Consider the following 18,818-nt stretch of genomic DNA (forward strand, 5'->3'; position numbering starts at 1 on the left):
GTGTGGGGTGTGTTATATATATAATATATATATATATATATATATATATATATATATATATATATATATATATATTATTATTTGTGTGTGTGTGCATGTATGTATTCTTGTGTGTGCAGTTGTATGTATGCATACATGTGTGTAATTATACATACACACAGATACATGTATCATTTAGTGTATATTTCAGTCGATCACTGCATATTTGTAGCCCCTGCAATGGTTTCTTGCATTTAACTGTTTATATATCAAGAGCAGATGGCTAAGTGATAACTGGTGTATTCAAACACAATTATAGGGAAGCACAGTAGAGGCAAGAAAATCTTGCTTGGAGATGAAATATTGCTTTTTCTTGTTTTCAACACATGGCTTGCCTTAAATCTTTGAAAGAAGTTCAGGTGGTTGAATGTAATCATACTGCAAAGATCATTAAAAAATGTATGAGTAAATGTGAAACTAGAAGTTTTGGTTGTAATGAATTTAAATGATCTTTCAGTATTAAACAGCTTAATCAAAGTTCAAGACATATAATGATCTCATAATCTAGTCTGTAGGTTAATGTGTAATGTTAGAATGTATTTCCAAAGTCAGATTTAAAATGTCTAAGCACCATGATTATACTTTGTTTCAATAACTGGTTATGTGTTTTTATTCCCATCTTCACAAACCTCTTTATCTACTTTTTCTCTGTTTTTGTCTCTCCAGCATCTGTTCTTATAAAATGCACATTTGTTGTCATAGTGGTGCATATATGCTTGTATTTGTAATTGCAATTATATTTGTCTTATTTGTGACCAGTAAGCCATGCTTTATATTTCTGTTAAGAACATGAAATTGTGCAAAACATGGTCAGTTCTCTCACATGAAGATGATATAGGGGTGCAGATCTACCTTTCTTTATATGAAGTTCACTTATGAATATTAGGTGGATATCCAGAAGACAAAAATTTTATGAATATGTTTGAAGTGAATCACTATTGAAATGCTAATGATTTCCACATGTGACAGAGAATAAAAGAGCAATATAATCAAGGGAGAATTATTTGGACTTCATTATTAGAATCCACCAAAAAGTGACATAATTTTGTATTACAAACAATTTACATTAGCTTTTTGTTAATATTTAAGAGTATGACAGAAATATTCATAAATATTAATTACCCTTCACAACAATGAAGTTCTCCTTAACAAAACTATCTTATTTATAAATTATGCAAGTGTCATACAGTAATTACTAGAAATGACAGACGGGGGAAAAGTTTTCTGCATGGCTTACTTTTGTACAACAGATGTTAAGTGTAAAAGTGTTTTGTTTTATTAATGTAGTAACGATAAAGCTTATCTGCTATGCCATACCAAAAGTTAAATGTAAATCATTGTTATAATGTACCATATGCTTTTTATAAAATGATCTTAGGCACAATAGAAACTCATTGCATGTACTTCAGTCTGTAAATGCAGATATTCCTGCAAGTTATGGAGTGGTGTGTATTTGTAATACTCCAAATAATACTTATTAGATTTAGCTGTCTTTAGTGCTATTTTCATCCAAGTACTAAATAAATCTTTTAATTGTAGAGTCATTTAGAGAGAGAAAAACTGATATGTCTTCCAAAATTTACATTAAGTGCTGTAAATTCTACCTTTTTTATTTATCTCCCCTTGGTGCAACATTAAAAAGATCTGTAATTAATTATGAGATTGGTATGAAATGCTTACTACTATTGGGCATTTTTTTCTACAATTTTCTTTCTTTTTTCATGCTAGACCTGCAGCAATGATTAATAAGACACTCTATTATTATTATTCACTGTCATTGTTATGTGTGTATAATTTGTATTAGTATCATCATTAATTGTTCAGTTAAAGACATTAAATAAGATTAGATTTGCCAGTTTGAGTAATTTAAACAAAACTTCTTTATAGGAGAAGATATACTTGTAAAGTTAGGTAAATTCAGGCAAGTTATTTTCAGTAAAGATATAAAGTAAAAGAATGATATTTACTTGCCCTAAATTGTCTGGTATTTAGAAATATAAATTAATAAAAATATGACAGCCTTTTTAGAAACTAATAACCTATAAGTCTTTCAAGATAAAAGTAATTTTCTTTCTTCTGATATTTAAAATATGCAAGCTAGCAAAGATTACATTTGTGAGATGAGACTGTTTGGGCCAGAATGATATGCATAAGAAACCATGCTCTTGAGATATTAGCATTGAAAGATTTTATATACTCCATTTCTTCATAGTGCTAAACCATAAGTTGATTTATTGCAGCTAAAGGTAGGACATGGTACATGATATTTCTCTGTCTGCTTCATAAAGTTTGTATAACCAAAACATCCTTATGTTGGCTGATAACTGTTGTATGGCATTAATATGATTAATATCTATCTATCACTTATCACTAATCATGCTTTTTTTTTTCATTTGTTTCACAATGTGTTGCTTTGTATGTGCTTTTGTAAAAAATAAAATGTCTTATTAAACTTTAACAAATTTTACTAAACTTTAAAATATAATAGTCAAAAATACTTGATACATTGTATGTCATTACAAATTATAATAATGAAGTTGAGTTACTTTCCTTCATTTTCAATCTATCAAATTCGAACCAAAGGTCTTATAATTCTTTATAGTTCAAATGTTTCACTTCATGGAATACTTTTCTCTGTAGATTCTTCTTATAACTAATAACTTATCCTTAAAAATGACAATCTTTGTATCTTCGTTATATATTACGTCCAAAAATTTGACATGCTGAGGTTGCTTTAACTGCAAAAGACAAAAACAAATATAAAATGTGTATAATTGCCAGTACACTTACAATCAGAATTGTCCCTCAGTCCTTGATTTCATTTAGTAACTTAGTAAAAAATAGGTACCTAGGTCAACATCGGATCTATTTATGAGAAAATCTAATAAAATCAACTTCAATATCAATTGACTTCTTCTTGTGGAACTTGTAGGTACTTGGGAGATCATAACGTAGTTGAGCCAAAACCTGCATCTTAACACCCCAGTCAGCTGCTTTCTTTGTTATGTGGCTTCTTGTGGCAGTCTTATGCAGGCTGTACACTGCTGTTTTGGAAATATCTAAAGCCACTTTAAGAAATTCCATGTCTGAACCATGATTGTGTTTGGTGCCAAAGGGTGGGTTCAAGACAACTGTGTCAAAAAACTTGTGAAATTTTGATTGGTCTCCCCCTAATAACTTGACATCAGTTTGTATTAGCTCAATGGACGGGACCTCTAATTCCTCTAGATTTTCTTGGCAGATCTGAAGAGCGTCACTATCAATGTCAAACCTGTAAAGTTAAAACATCTTTAGGAACCAGGAAATAATGCTATAAAATTCTACTGTCTTAGCAACTGATATTTTTTTTTTTTTTTTTTTTTAATAATAATAATAATAATAATAACAAGATTTACAAGCACTGTATTTTACTTTTTCTAATTCTAACCAATAGTATCAATTAATACATGCCAACAGGCTGACTCAGTTTATTTGAATCAAATTCAAAATTTTGTATACATCTTCTCATTTCCTAATATTCTTACTAAACCAACTATATATCAGATTATCCAACAGATCTTCAGAGAGAATCTTACTAAATGCAACTCACAATATCACAAATACTACCTACCCAAAAGCAACTGAGGCACCCATCATGACTGTTCCAATTGCCAGCATTCCACACCCACATCCAAGATCAGCTACAACCTTCCCCTGCAGATCTCCAAATGAAGATTCCATCGTATGAACCATCCGTGCAGCAATGTGAGCTGGTGTTTCATACTGCTCAAGTTTTACCTTTGGATTCTCAAACCCAGTAATGTCTTGGAGCCAAGATTCTAGCTCTTTCAGTTTCATCATTCTGACAAGCAATTTATGTTACACTATTATAAGAACATGTGTCTGTTATTACAAACATGCTTTTCAAAGGAGCATCACTTCTTCCTCATAACATACACACAGCCTTTCATTTTGGTTCAAGCCGTGGTAGAACTGGCAAGATGAAATTTCCAAAAGATGAGTCCTGGGGAATAAAATATCCAAAGCTTGATGATGTTGCCTGAAGTAAACTGGATCGCTGACTATTACCAGCAATGTGTCCGTCTGTACCTGAGGACCATCCCTGTTGAGAAAAAATAATGATACTCCAGAAACTTTTATATATAGATGGATTGCAATATCTTCACTAGTAGTAGTAGTAGTAGTAGTAGTAGTAGTAGTAGTTAGTATAGTAGTAGTATAGTATAGTAGTAGTAGTAGTAGTAGTAGTAGTAGTAGTAGTAGTAGTAGTAGTAGTAGTAGTAGTAGTAAGTAGTAGTAGTAGTAGTAGTAGTATGTAGACAGTAGTGATGATGATGATGATGATGATGATGATGATGATGATGATGATGATGATGATTGATGATGATGATGATTGATGATGATGATTGATGATGATGATTGATGATGATGATTGATGATGATGATTGATGATGATGATTGATGATGATGATTGATGATGAACATCATCATCATTTCTAAAATGAGTTTAGAACTAAAATGTTAGCTGTATGGTACATACCCTTAATTACAATATGGGCAATGTTTGTATTTTATTTATTTTATAGGCTATTTTCATACTGACTGGGGATTTCTGTTCATCAAAGTCCAAATGTTTTTCTTTTGACTGGATCAGATGCTCATAGTTACTTACAGTGGGTTGCTGAGATGTAGCTGGTGCACTCAGTGCTTGGGATACACCTTGCTTTAATATCATCTGCTTCTTCAACTGCAAATCTTCTAGAATTTTACGCTGAGCATTGCTATCTGTCAGAGGTGAGGAGTTGTAATTTTTTAAATGCCAACAAATAAAGCCCCTAACTTTTATTTATCCAATTATTTACTCTTTATATAAATTTCAAGAGAACAGAAAATGGGTGAGCATCACACACACACCACACATCCTAATGCTGACAACTGGGTAAATTTTGCCTCAGGTGCATTGAGCATCTATTTTGTAATTCCAGTCTCAATGATATATGTTATCATAAGTCTTTTACATTGTTATATCAATGAAATTAAATAATTCTGTTTGCTATTGAAATAAACCTATTATATGTTACAACCAGTTACAAGGTATGCAAGCCCATTTGGGGGATAATTTTTATGGTTGATCTTTAAGAGTAAAGACGCACTAAGCCAGGGCAAATTGAAGGCGACATTCTTGTAGAGGACAAAAAAGTTGTAGTCAATGGTACACAAAATAAAATGTAGACATGAACAGTAACACCACAAATAAAGGGAAAAGATTTGGGGTGGGGGGCATTGGGCAGTATCCTAGGCCTGACATTAGATTATTGAATAAAGTGTGTGACATGGAGTTGGGTCTTAGTCTTTGGCAAGTGCATCTGAACTGTAAAGAATTACCATTTTTATAAAATTAAAAGTCATACTATAACACTGCTTTTATACTAGAAAAAATATAAAGTAGGCTCTGTCCAACAAACGTTTCAAACTAATGACAAGTACTACAGAAACAAAAGCTGTTCGGAAAGCACTCACTGATCAGCTCCGCTCAACCTCTGCACACATCCATACTTTGACAAAGGCCAGGCCAGGAGGCCTCTGCAAAATACATGGTAACAAGTTTGCAACTGCCTCTGGTAGTTTATTACCAACTCAAGCTCTACATTGCCACTATCAGCTTGGAGAGATTGCAGGCCTTTCACACCTATCACAGTGTTTCAATGGAATTACTTTGAGACAGAACAAAACCAATGATAACTCTTGTGTGACTGAATACGTCTCTCAGACATTTACAGAACATATATCTATCTACATATCAGCTTCTCAACTTAATTTCCCCCAATTCCCAACAAAATGTTCATCATTTACCTCTACTATTAGCTTGAGAGGCCATAATACCACGGCCCTCTCGCGTTATAAGAGCGTCTTCTTATTTTGAAAGTGGGTTCAAAAGCCCACATACAAAATCTGTCCCTCAGTGAGAAGAGTTTCGGAAAGAAATGAAAAGCTCAGCGCCTCTCGAGTCGTCCCGTTTGTTGTTATTCGGATTTACTTTACGCTCGTTTCTTCTACTACAATCAACGTGAAGATCTCCATATTAATGCATTGGGTGTTTCAGTTTTTGTTTTTTGTCTGTGGATTCAAATGATAACAATAACCATTAGAAGTTTAATTTACAATTTACATAAACAAAAATGTTTGGGCGTGTATTCCAATTGACTGCAGACGGCAGCTGGTAAACGCAAAACTCGATCAGATAAATAACAGTAAGTTTGACTTTTTAAAGGGAGTTTTTTCGTGAAAAAAATACAGTATTTGTTTGTAGTTTCTGTTAAAAGATCAATGTATTTCACGATATATGAATAAGGTTTCTTGTTCTTCAAAGTAGAAGCGTTGCATGTGTGGCGGAGTAATTCTCCGGTGTAATTGTTTAATGTTTAACTGAGGCAATGATATGAACAGTTACCTCAACAGCGAAAACAAAGCCTATTAAAAAATCACTCCAGGTAGATCGTACTAATATGTCTGGCCATTCTCACAATTCCTTGCATCAATTGGCGCTCTGGCAAAGGCCAATAAACCACTAGAATTAATTGGGTGGAAGAAAAGGACAGTATTTGGTAATGAGTGGCGCACCCTCTAAAGACAAAGTCCCAGAATCAGATTTGGGTATCATGTGAATCCATAAATCTAAACCTTACCTGTCCTACCTCCATATATTCCCTAGAAATGGGTGCAAGCCATCTCCCCCCCCCCCCCTTCTTTTGTGCCAACTGCTACAATAATTTTGTTATAGAAAATATTTGGTTAGTGTTACCAAGAGCAGTGTATAGAGATAGAGGGAATTAGACAGTGCATAAAAAATAGTCACAATCAATACAGGTACATCTGCAACAGCCTCATATTTACAGAGAAATGACACAAATATCCTCCATTTGTTACCACTCAGGGACTAGGTCCTCAACACCCTCACACAACCAGAATTCCTAATGTGACATTTTCTATAGCTCCATTTTATACATTTTCTATAAGATGGTGGTGTCCATTTCCCACTGTCACTGTGCATCACGCTCTTAGGAACATTAACCAAAAGGGCATACTAGGTGAAGGTCAGCTGTACTTTGTTGGACTACAGAGCATGGAGGCTCTGGCAATCGGATGAATTTGGGTAGAACATCTAGTTCAGTTATTAGAAGGAAAGCCTCTTTTGGAAGCCATTTGAAGTTTTATTTTTCTACTATATAGACTTGTAGAAGGGGTCAGGATCGGAAAGGACAAGCTAAGCAGTAACATTGAAATAATGCTTTTCTTTGATTTTCCTCTTTACAATGGACATTCCTGTTTTACACAACTAAAACAAGTGTGCAAGTCTTACATATGCCTTTTGTCCAGTTCCACATCACTAGAACAGAAGTGTGCAATTCTTACAAATGCTAGTTATCAAACAGTTCAGTGGTAATAGTTTTGCATTATTACTAAGTGAGTTTTGCATAAGAGGCAACTTTGGTTATAGATAGCATGAAATCATGTAATGGTTCCATTGGTAACATCATTTGTATTGTGGCCCTGCAATTAGAAGAGGAAGGGAAACCTTTCTACCTGCCTCTCCCCCCTCTCCTCCTCTGTCTCTAACTCCTCTCTCCCCTCTCCCTCTTCCTCAATTGTAGTACTATTTACATAAACAGTAGGTGAATAAAAACACTATATAAAGCATCAAATATTTTTTCCTCTTTCCCGTACAGATGCTGCGGTCAGTCTCACAGCTGTCTGCAACATGCAGCAGAGCAGCCTTCACAAATGCCAGACTGGTGGCAACAAACATGTGTAAATCATCATCTCTGCCCTGCATTAGATTAAATTCACCATTAGTGTATCAGGCAAACCAGCTTCACACAGCGAACTTGAAAAATGGGTTGATTACAAAGAAGATAACAAGGTAAATTTGGTTTACTAAGTAATTCAGTTAGTTTGCCATATACAAGCTTTATACTTTAACTTTGTAACTACGTCGCTGTACATTTCTTTCATTTTATTTTTCACTAATCCTTTTTGGTTTGACTTTAATGAAGATTCTTATGTATTTTTTCAGTCTTTTTGCCACAAAGCCTGTGATGTCTACAGGCGTTCCTAGCTTCCTGATACCCACACCAGCCACATCAGCTTCTCAAACACGGACTGTTGTTAAATGGTCATTGCAGAAAGGCAAGCGCAAGACTGTGCAAGCTGTTTTGAAACGATTTAAAAGACTTGATTGGTAAGTTCTTTTTTCTTTTCCCTTCTTCTTCTTCTTCTTCTTCTTCTTTCTCTCCTTCTTCTTCTTCTTCTTCTTCTTCTTCTTCTTCTTCTTCTTTCTTCTCTCCTTCTTCTTTCTCTCCTCCTCTCCTCCCTCTTCTTCTTTCTCCCCCTCCTCTTCTTCCTCTCTTCTTTCTCCCTTCTTCCTCTCCCCTTCCTCCTCCCTCCTCCTCTTTCTCTCTTCTCCTCTCTCTTCCCTCCTCCTCTTCCTCTCCTCCTCCTCCTCCTCTTCTTCCCTTTCCCCCTCCTCTCTCTCTTCCTCCTCTTCTCTCTTCTTCCTCCTCTTCCTCTTCTTCCTCCTCCTTCTCCTCCTTCTCCTCCTCCTCCTCCCTCTTCTTTTCTTCCTTTCTTCTCCCCCTCTTCTTCTTCTTTCTTCCTCCTCCTCTTTTCCTCCTCTCTTCTCTTCCTCTCTTCCCCTTCCCCCTCCTCCTCCTCTTTCTTTTTTTCCTCCTCCTCCTTCTTCTCCTCCTCCTTCTCTCTCTTCTCCTCCTCTTCTTCTTCCTCCTCCTCTTCTTCCTCTTCTCTCCTCTCTTTCTTCCTCTCTTCTTCTTCCTTTCTCTTCCTCCTCCTCTTTCTCCTCCTCCTCCTCCTCTTTCTCTCCTTCTCCTCTTCTCTCTCCTCCTCTCTTCTCCTTCTCCTCTCCTCCTCCTTTCCTCCTTTCCTTCTCCTCCTCCTCCTTCTCCTCCTCCTCTTTCTTCTCTCCTCCTCCTCCTCCTCCTCCCTCTTCTCCTCCTCCTCCTCCTCTCTCTTCTCCTCTCCTCTCTCCTCCTCCTCCTCCTCCTCCTCCTCCTCCTCCTCTTCTTCCTCCTCCTCCTCCTCTTTCCTCCTCCTCCTCCTCCTCCTCCTCCTCCTCCTCTTCTCCCTCCTCTCTCCTCTTCTCTCCTCCTCCTCCTCCTCTTCTCCTCCTCCTCCTCCTCCTCCTCTCTCCTCCTCCCCTCCTCTCTTCTCTCTCCTCCTTCCTCCTCCTCCTCCCCTCCTCCTCCTCCTCTTTCTCTCCCTCCTCCTCCTCCTCTTTCTCTCTCCTCTCCTCTTCTCTCCTCCCTCCCTCCTCCCTCCCTCCCTCCTCCCTCCCTCCCTCCCTCCTCCCTCCCTCCCTCCTCCCTCCCCCCTCCCCCCTCCCTCCTCCCTCCTCCTCCTCCTCCTCCTCTTCCTCCTCTCTCCCTCACCCCCCTCTTGAAACAAATATTGGTCAGGGTGATCAAACTTAAGTCAGTGAAACTACCACCTTCTCAGCATTTTGTAAAACTGTTCTCTATTGCAGGGGAGGTCGAGGCATGTGGATCAGACCAAGACAGGGAGCAAATAAAAAAATGTGGAAGAAGTCGCAAACACAGCGATTGCGAGCAAAAACACATGTATTTTGTAATGCCACACAGTCACAGATGCTGGATAAAATGGTAAGCCTTGTTAATGTTCAATAATTGCAATACTCCAAGTGAAAAAAAATATGAACATTGCATAAACTGTACTAAATATTTCTGTATGTTATTGTCAGTAAATACTGTTGACATTAGAATTGATAGTTTCACAGATTTCTTTTTATCGTATTTGAAGTTATTATATATAAATACTTACAAGGACACAAAGATATGTGCAGAAATCACTTGAGTTTTTTTTTGTATTTGTTTTTTACTAACAGGTGTGCCGTTTTTGGAAGAAAACCCGTTATTACCCTGATGATCCATTTAGGCCATACCTTCGTCGTGACAACTTCAGAGCAACAAAGTCACAACCAAGAGAATTCTTTTAAAGCATACACCAGCTTAGTGTAGGTTGAATATATAAAATTGTAACTTTATTAAAAAAACAAACAAAAAAAAAAACAGGAACAGTAATGTACTACAATTTTCTTGTCTAATGCTTTGTACATAATAAATAATTTAAAATTGGCTATTATTTTTTCTATTAAAGACATCCTGCTATATTCATTTAATGTATTTTTACAATTCCTTGATAGTTATGAGGATATTAAATGTTTTGGTGAAAATTCTCAATAATTTATTTGCATTTACTTTGTTCTATTTCTAATAACTACATTCACACAATGTATAATTAATAGTTATTGGTCAGCATTTACCATAGCACACATAAGGTGCCCTATGGTATCCACATTGCATTGTATGATGCGCTTGATACGCTCTGTATAGATTGGGGCCATGGGTGGTTCAGGAATACGCTGATACCCAGATGGCAGTTCACGCCATCTGTCAGGAGATGGGGTGTGGTCCCGCATATACATCCACACATCCTGGAGTATGCACACAACTTCATATGGTGCCAAAGCTTCTACCATCTGAGGTAACACTTTCAATGGACCCGGTAGGAACTGAGCTGTAACCATTACCTCCAATAGGTTTCGAGTTGCTTGCAGTGCTTCTGGAGCTTGTTTGGCTGCAGCCAGAGGGAATGTGTTCCAGAAAGCTGTTAGAGCAGCTGTGAGAGCACGAACAAGAACTGAACAGTAACTTAGTGCCACACGATTTCTGGCCACCATGTCTATTAGAGCCCATGCTACTGGGTACTCTTCAAATGTTTTCTTGATTGCAAGATCTCTTTCAAAAGTAAATTTTATGTATTCTTCTGGCCATGGAAATCCATTAAACATTATATCTGAAGATATCAACTCAACCAAAAGAAGAGCAACAGTAGAAGCCCCTTCAGCACCAGCCTGAGCTGCACAACAGATACTGAGTGTATTAAGCAGTAATTGTGTATGAAGCCTCACAACATCAACTGGCAATGGTGTGAAAGGTTGTTTCTGACCAATTTTGCCATTTCCTATAATTCCCATGTGGAATATACTTGTATGAGACTGGGGAGCCTTCACCCACGTATCAAACTGGCGGTTGGCATTGATCAATTTCTCTCCGGTAACTTCTTTGATCTCAAGCTTTGCATGACTTAAAGCTCCAAAGAGGTGGGCACACTCTGGCCTGAATACACCTTCTACCAACAATCTTATAATCAAGTTCTGAGCAAGGGAACAGTGGGCTAGCTGTCCCAGTACACGCTGACATCTTCCTACAGCAGTGGCTTTCTTTGTAACATTTTTTTCATGCAAATTACTGAAAAAGTAAAAAACAATAGCATGGCTCAATGACATAACATGACTCACTGGTAAAGGTTTTTTTAGAGGTAATTGACATAAAACTTGAACAGCTGCTGTGCCCACTTTGGGATGATTTACAAGTTCTGATAAATGAGGAATATTCAGTAGCAAAGCTTGAGTGAGTGTTGCATGAATGTGTGTTCTTTCTTTGTGTCCTTCACTCAAGAGAGTCTCCAAACTGTTCAGAGCTGTGAGGATGGCAGAGGATCCATTTTGTAGTTGCAATGCTGCTTCCAGAGCTGTAGAAAGAGGGGACTCTGTTGTATGTTTGTGTGCCTGATGCACCATTAAAGCTGTTATGACAGCTGACAAAATTTGCTGATGACCTATGGAGGAATATTCTGTACGGCAATGTAGCAAATGACCTAGTGTGGTAGTGGCTGTTGCTGGTCCTTGCTGTACCACAACAAGAGTGATTAATTTCTTTAAATGACCAATTACAGCTTCTGTTCCTGGTAATGCAAGAGTTTCTTCCACTAAACCAGCAACTGGAGATACAGCTCTTCCTCCAACTGCAATGCCTACATCACTCCCATCCAAGCCACCTCCACGAAGACCTACAAGGAAGGGTATATGAATGCGACCAGAGCCACTATTTCTACGCATGTAAGTTACAATGCATATTTCGCCAACTACCCCCTGTAAAACACTATTAACTGCTGCTGTTACAGTTGGAGGTAATTTGGGAGTAGAAGCAGCACCCTGAAGTAGGAGACGTAGAAGTGAAGGAGCAGCAGCACCTCCAGTATCCAATATGAGATGCACAACCATCTCCTGCAATTGGCTGTGACTACTGAAGAATCGTGGTACCCACCAGCCAACCTGCTTTGCCAAGGCCCCTAAACGGTCACCAGGCATAAGAAGTGTGTCTAGACCTGATGTGAGGGCAGCTAGTACTGCTCTTGATCTGCTAGTAACTGCAAGGCACAAAAGGAATGGCACTGAGGCCTGAACTTCCTCATCTGTTGTTCCAGTAAAGGTACGGGTTAATATGGTATGTAACCCACGGCGAATATCAGGTAAATGACGGTCTGCCAAGTGACTTAATATCTTGTTAACACTAGCAAGCTGATGTTCTGGTGGACGACCATGACAGGATGCAAAACTACAAAGACCTAAAGCCAGTACACGGCTTATAACTCGAGCAGGGAAAGAACATCCTACATGAGCTACAAGCCAGTCTAGTGCAGGACCACTTGCAGCACTAGCATCTAAAAGGGCAGCAACAGCTGTGTCTGGGTCATGAGCTACACATGCCACAGTAAGTGCTGCTAATGTGCGAGCTGGACCACAGGATAACCAGCCAGCCACAACTTCTTCCAAAGTAGCATCTCCTCTTCCTACAACAGTGTTTGCCCATTCAACAGACCAGCGTCCCAACTGTTCTACTGCCCACTGACTGACCAGTGGTCCCCAAACACCAGGTGTGGCTTCAACAAGTTCTCCAAGAAGGCCTTCCAGCTGCCCCGAGAGTCCATCGTCACCCGCATCTGTTTTCCGAGTACTGTCGCCTGATGTAAATCCTCTCATGTGAGATGACACCTGAAATCATTGATAATTATTTACATTGATGGTACTAAACAAACAAAAATGACATTGATTATAAACCAGCATAGACTTTTTAAATATATTTTTTCATGTCAAGCATAATATCCTTATGATATTTTAAATTCCAAAGGAAGTTTGTACCAAGTTTGTAAAGTATCCTGACATTCTGACATGGAATAACTGATGCCTAAATAGCATACAAAACTATCACTAAATCATAATGAAAATCACATAAAAGTATAAGTATACATGTATACTCTATATTCTCTAGTATTATAGAATCATGGAAGTGAAGAATGGGGGTGAGATGGTGTTGTAAATATATATGTGAATATATACATACATACAATATATATACAATACACAGACTATATAAACAAACACATGAGTGAGTGACATAGCATATGTAAATAAACGTGTCCTAACCTGCTTGGAAAGAGTGTGAGCTAAAAATGCCAATGCAGCTGGCCTTGCTGGGGGTAAGTTCCTCAGCAAAAACAAAGCTGTCTCTGCCATGGTCTGCTCCTCCCCCTCACTAATGCCATCTCTCCTCCCACTATGACTCCTCTTGTCCGTGGTAGTCAGAGCTAGGCTGAGGAAGCGATCTAGTTCGGCCAGTAACATGGTGGAGGAGATAGTGTGTCCACCACCATCTACATTTGCTGCAGTGCCTGGCTCCATCACTCCAGTCACAACCATAGCTGTTTAATATTCCGTTGGGTCTGCAATCACAACCTGTCAAATATAAAATGTGTCATCCATACATAGAAGTGATACATGCTGCCTAATGTTACAGTTATTACAACCCATACCTTAAATTTCAGGGGAAAAAATATATTTCTAATACTGTTATAATTATTAATAATTAATATTATTATTATATCAATAATACTAATAGCAACTAAAATAAAACATTTACCTTCTGGAAATTCAAGGAATAAGATAGAGGTAAAAAATTAATAATAATAAAAATTAAAATTAAATCATAGTTTCCAGAGAATGTATAAATGCCCTCCCAGTTTCCCAGAGAATGTATCAATGCCCTCCCAGCATCAATGGGTTAACAGTTTTAAAAATATAGGTTTTATTTTTTCTTTTCTGCTAAGCCCTGTACTTTTTAATTTACTAAAATTGTACAGCCTGGTAAGCAGCGACCTACAGAAAAAGAGTATATTGTTTTACATACACTACTCTATCAAATTACATCCCCATCTCAAATTGTAAACTATGGTGCATACCAATTGTACTTGCATGTGTTTCTTTCACTTGTGTTACTAAAGTAAATAAGTATTTAATTAAACTATGTAGTCCATTTCCAGATTACAATTATCATATGTAATCTTGAATACAAATATATAAAGTCTTATACCTTTAAGTAAAGTACTGATTCATGAGTCTGAAAAAAGTTCAAGAAACATTCCAGAATTATTTTGAAGCATCATGAAAGCCAACAGTGAAGACGACTTTTAAAAATATTCCAAAAGATAAATTATGATTAGTATTGTAATGGTCATAACCTGTAACCTGCACAACTCGGCTCTGCATACTTCCCAGATTGGGTTACGCTAAGTCCAAAAGCCTTGTCATCGCTCCAAGATCATCGACAAGTTATCCTCCAGCCACACCTTGGCAAGCAGAAGCAACACAAGGACTGCCCAGTCCTTCATGGCTGGAGAACCTCTCCAGCTCCTTCACTGATTTCCACATCACCTACAGCACCCAACCAGAACAGTGGGAACTCACACCCACTCAATCTCTTTCATAAATTCACTGCTGCTTTAGTTATGCTATTACATATTTACATATCATCCCCTCTCTACTGTAGTTACTATTACATCTTCAACATTTCAGATACTGTATCAACAGTGCTATTATTTTCTCTTCCGCTAGGTCACAAAGAGTATATAAAAATATGCTTGCAGAGACAGTCCTCATATAGAGAATTAAAGTTACAATAGGGATTTTAGCAATACTGGTTAATGGTTAGAAGAAATAAATGTGCTACATATCAAAGGTTACATAGCATAGTATTGTAGCAAGAAGGGTGATAAAAAGTTAACAATTAGGATAAGATGTTAGATGTGAAAGGTTATTGAATGCAGTAGGATAGAATGGAGAAAGGGTTAAAGGTATAAAGGTGATCAGATCAAATGGAGAGTTGTTAGGAAAGGGGAAGGTAAACACTGTAGGAGAAAAACGCAAAGACCCTATTATGAAAAAACCCAAAAGGGTAAAGGGGTAAAAGGGTATTTTGTAGAAGTAAGAGAAAGAATCCAGAGTATAGAAAAAGGAAAACAGGGAAGGTGATGAAGTATCGGGAAAAATTTCGGGAAGGAAGGATTGGAGGACTTGTTTGTGACATAAAGGATTTCATGGAGCATCCTGGTGGAAGTGGTAAGGATGATGGGGAAGAAAGAGGAATGATTATGCACATGGAGAGGATGGAGTTTTTTGGGAGAGTGGGAGGAATTTGGGGTGGGGGAAAACTTGGAAGAGGAGGATAAATTTAAGAAAAATTTTTTTAAAATGTAAAGTGAATAAAATAAAGGGATGGAAAAGGGGAGGGGAGCATTCTTGGTCTTTTAACCTTTCCCCAACGGGTAGTATTAATAGTGGCCCGGGCCCCGCCCCCCCCCCCTTATATCGCCCCGCCCAGCAGCGAAACCCGCTCTCCCAAAACCACATCACTTCCGTTTTTTTATAATACTACGAGCATATTTTTGGTATTTTCGTTATCTTTATTTTTAGTTCTACTTGCCCATTTTTCCTGTAAATCAAGACTAAAGGTATTTTTGTTATTTGCCCTCCATAGTTGATCATTATTCGCTCTATAGTCTGAATAAAATAAGCAGAGTGTGGCATCATGGAGTTGAAATCTAGTTGTTGTTTTTTTTTATAGTAAAAATGAGAAAGTGTTAAAAATGACTTAATCACGTTTTCAGTGGCAGAAAAAATTTTCCCTTTGATTGTAAAAAAAAAAAAAAAAAAACCTTGCATGTACGTACATGCCCCCGGGGCAATAGTCCAGCCATGCCATGGCATGTATGTACATGCCACCAGTCAGCAAAGGGTTAAAGAAGTTTTGTATGTCCTCAAGAGTTTCTGGGGGACAGTTGGGTGGGAAGGTCTGAGAAACAAAGGTTTTCTTAAGTAGAGGAGAAGAGGGAATAGATGTCTGAAGAGTAAAGGGGAAAGGTTGGTTTAGTTTTGTCGGGTGTGCAATAGAGTGGGGGGAGGAGGGGTAGACACCGGGAAAAAATGTTAGAGTTTGGGGAGTACCTGGATTTAGAGGGGAAAGGAATTTGTTTGGGGGAGAGAGGGAGTAAATGGAGGGTTTTGGGGGATGAAAGGATACTGGGGGAGATCCAAGATTTCTTGAGAAACAGGAAGGGGGCAAAAAAAGTAAGTTTTGGAAAAAAGGTAGAAAGAAAAACCAGTGTTTGTCCTGCTTGTCTGACCTCACACAAAGTGGGGCCTAGTTTGAATTTAAAAGCCTGTAGGCAAGGCAGCTCCTATAAAATACATTATGGGAGCCACCACTATTGGCAAACGTGCATGACTGAGCACAGCAATTTGACTGGTCATGACCAGATTGGGCATGTAGAGGGCAGCAGACTGTGGAGCAACAGTGTTTGGCTGGTAGGCCAAAATGCTAACATTTCTGAAATTGATGGGGAGGGGGTCGGACAAGACATGACACTCCACCAATATAAACTCAATGGGAGAGGTCATGTCTACAGAAGCTAATTTTGGCAATATTGGTGTAGGACTTACATTGGCCTTTGGAAGGAATAGTGTAGCACTGGAATACCACTGCATCATATTCAAAAAGGCATGCAAACAAGTGATTTTCGTAGTCTGACCTTGTCGTACACAGGACAATCAGTTGGGGAGATGGAATGAGTTTCGGTACAAGTATTAAGGGAGGAATGAAGTTGGGCAGGAATAGGCCTGTCTGTGAGATCAGTCAGGGTAGACAGAGCAAGAGCTTGGGACTCAGATGTAAGTGACAAGACGTGAACAATTGCAATGACTGCAAAAGGAAACTTTGCCTACTTGTTTTTGGAGAGATTGTTGGAAGAGAAGGGTATTATCAGAGTATGGGGCTGTAGGGGGAATCACAGAGAATCAATCCTACTTGGGTGGGGCCAAAAAACTACTCAAAATTTTGAGAGGGGGAAAACAGTAGGGTGAGGGCCGGAGGGAAAATAAATGGGAAAGGGATGGAGAGAGGTAGTACTGTTGGGAGGACAATAAGGATGAAGAATAGTAATAAGGGGGTTGGAAGGTAGACAATGAAGAAGACTGTGCAGTAGATGGAGTGGAGGATGTTTGGAAAGAGGAAAGAGTGTATTCTTAAGGTTGAATAATGACCTGGGTGGATGATTCCAAGAGGATAGAGTTCACAGCATACATCAAGGAGGGGGGATATTAGTATCCGTGGTCAAGGTCAGGGTCAAAGGAGAGGCAGGGATCGGCAAACCAATGAAATCAAATTTAGATAGGCTACTTCATGAAGGGGGGCGTGCACGCACCCACACACACCACACACACACACACACACACACACCACAACCCCACACACACCACACACAAACACACACACCCACAACACACACCACATACACACACCACATACATCACACACACACACCACACACACACACACTAACCACACCACCAAAACCCAACAACACACCCCACACACAAACACACACACAACACACCACACCAAAACACACACCACAACAACATATACAACCCACACACAATCACACACACACAACACACACATAACACACACACAACACACCACAACACCAACACACACACACCCCATACACACACACCATACACACACACAAACAACACACAACACACACACACAATAAAACACACACACATACACCACACACCAAAATACACACACCCCACCACATCACACACACACACTACACACCACATAACATACACACACAACACATACATACACAACACCCCACACCACACACCACACACACAAACACCACACAACAAATATACAAAAAAATATTATATATGAAAATAATATTATATATATATATATATAATATATTATTATATATATATAATATATAAAATATATAATTAAAATTTTATATATATATATATAATATTTATATATATATATATATTAAATTATAATATATAATATAAAATTATATATATATTTTATTTTATATATATTATATATATATAAATTATTATTACAGGGTATACATTATTATATAATATTAATATTATATTTATATATAATAAAATATTATAAAATATTAATAATAGATATAATGTATACTATGTTTATTTTTAATATATTTTATATTTTTAATTATTATATTTTTAAATATATATATTTTATATATAATGTATCTATGTAATTATATTATATATATATATATATATAATAAAAAATATTATAATAATATTAAAATGTATACTATGATATTTTAATAATATATTATATTATTTAATTATATATATATATATAAAATGATACTAGTATATTAATATTATATATTAAAATTATAAATATATATATATTTATAATATATAATAAAGTTACTAGTATATATTTTTATATAATTTTTTTTTTTTTTTTACGGTTAGGTTAATGTTTGAGCCGCCGGGGTCACACATGATACAATTTGTAGTTTTTTTTTTTGTGATGATCTTGGAGTGAGTACGGGGGGGGCCCCCCCGTTCCTTTCCACGGAGAGGCCGGTTTTACCTTTAGGTAATCATTTCTCTTTTTTATCCGGGCTTGAGACCACCGACTTGGGGGTTTTTCCCGCCCGTAGAGGTAGCA

The 18,818-nt window shown here is 37.5% G+C and overlaps 4 protein-coding genes across 5 annotated transcripts in view; 1 reads left to right on the forward strand and 3 right to left on the reverse strand.

The window, feature by feature from the left end:
* Positions 1-1,745: 1,745 nt before the first annotated feature.
* Positions 1,746-6,074, reverse strand: LOC119582571 (rRNA N6-adenosine-methyltransferase METTL5-like). Of its 2 annotated transcripts, XM_037930933.1 has the most exons (4): positions 5,893-6,074; positions 4,712-4,824; positions 3,650-4,141; positions 2,487-3,310 (listed from the first exon to the last, which is right to left on the reverse strand). In XM_037930933.1, exons 3-4 carry the CDS (start codon positions 3,877-3,879, stop codon positions 2,905-2,907), a joined length of 636 nt encoding a protein of 211 aa, XP_037786861.1. In that variant the 5' UTR covers positions 3,880-4,141; positions 4,712-4,824; positions 5,893-6,074; the 3' UTR covers positions 2,487-2,904. The 2 variants fall into 2 exon arrangements, with proteins under 2 accessions (XP_037786863.1, XP_037786861.1); XM_037930935.1 differs by lacking the exons at positions 4,712-4,824; positions 5,893-6,074 and having other exon boundaries at positions 1,746-3,310; positions 3,650-3,897.
* Positions 3,986-5,007, reverse strand: LOC119582955 (SOSS complex subunit C homolog). Its single transcript, XM_037931469.1, has 3 exons — positions 4,959-5,007; positions 4,643-4,824; positions 3,986-4,141 (listed from the first exon to the last, which is right to left on the reverse strand). Exons 1-3 carry the CDS (start codon positions 5,005-5,007, stop codon positions 3,986-3,988), a joined length of 387 nt encoding a protein of 128 aa, XP_037787397.1.
* Positions 6,075-6,149: 75 nt separating the features above from the next.
* Positions 6,150-10,139, forward strand: LOC119582572 (39S ribosomal protein L35, mitochondrial-like). Its single transcript, XM_037930936.1, has 5 exons — positions 6,150-6,290; positions 7,767-7,960; positions 8,114-8,278; positions 9,578-9,713; positions 9,956-10,139. The coding sequence occupies exons 2-5, from the start codon at positions 7,767-7,769 to the stop codon at positions 10,064-10,066; spliced, it is 606 nt and encodes a 201-aa protein (XP_037786864.1). The 5' UTR covers positions 6,150-6,290; the 3' UTR covers positions 10,067-10,139.
* A 157-nt stretch (positions 10,140-10,296) lies between these two features.
* The window catches only part of LOC119582570 (integrator complex subunit 5-like), a 49,769-nt gene continuing 41,247 nt past the window's right edge, over positions 10,297-18,818 (reverse strand). Inside the window, exons 2-3 of the mRNA XM_037930932.1 lie at positions 13,400-13,708; positions 10,297-12,967 (exon numbers count right to left, since the gene is read on the reverse strand). Of these exons, the coding sequence (XP_037786860.1) occupies positions 10,376-12,967; positions 13,400-13,672 (2,865 nt within the window). The 5' untranslated portion in view covers positions 13,673-13,708 and the 3' untranslated portion in view covers positions 10,297-10,375. The remainder of the gene's footprint in view (positions 12,968-13,399; positions 13,709-18,818) is intronic.

This window comes from Penaeus monodon, chromosome 16 (assembly GCF_015228065.2).
Source record: "Penaeus monodon isolate SGIC_2016 chromosome 16, NSTDA_Pmon_1, whole genome shotgun sequence".
NCBI lineage: Eukaryota > Metazoa > Arthropoda > Malacostraca > Decapoda > Penaeidae > Penaeus > Penaeus monodon.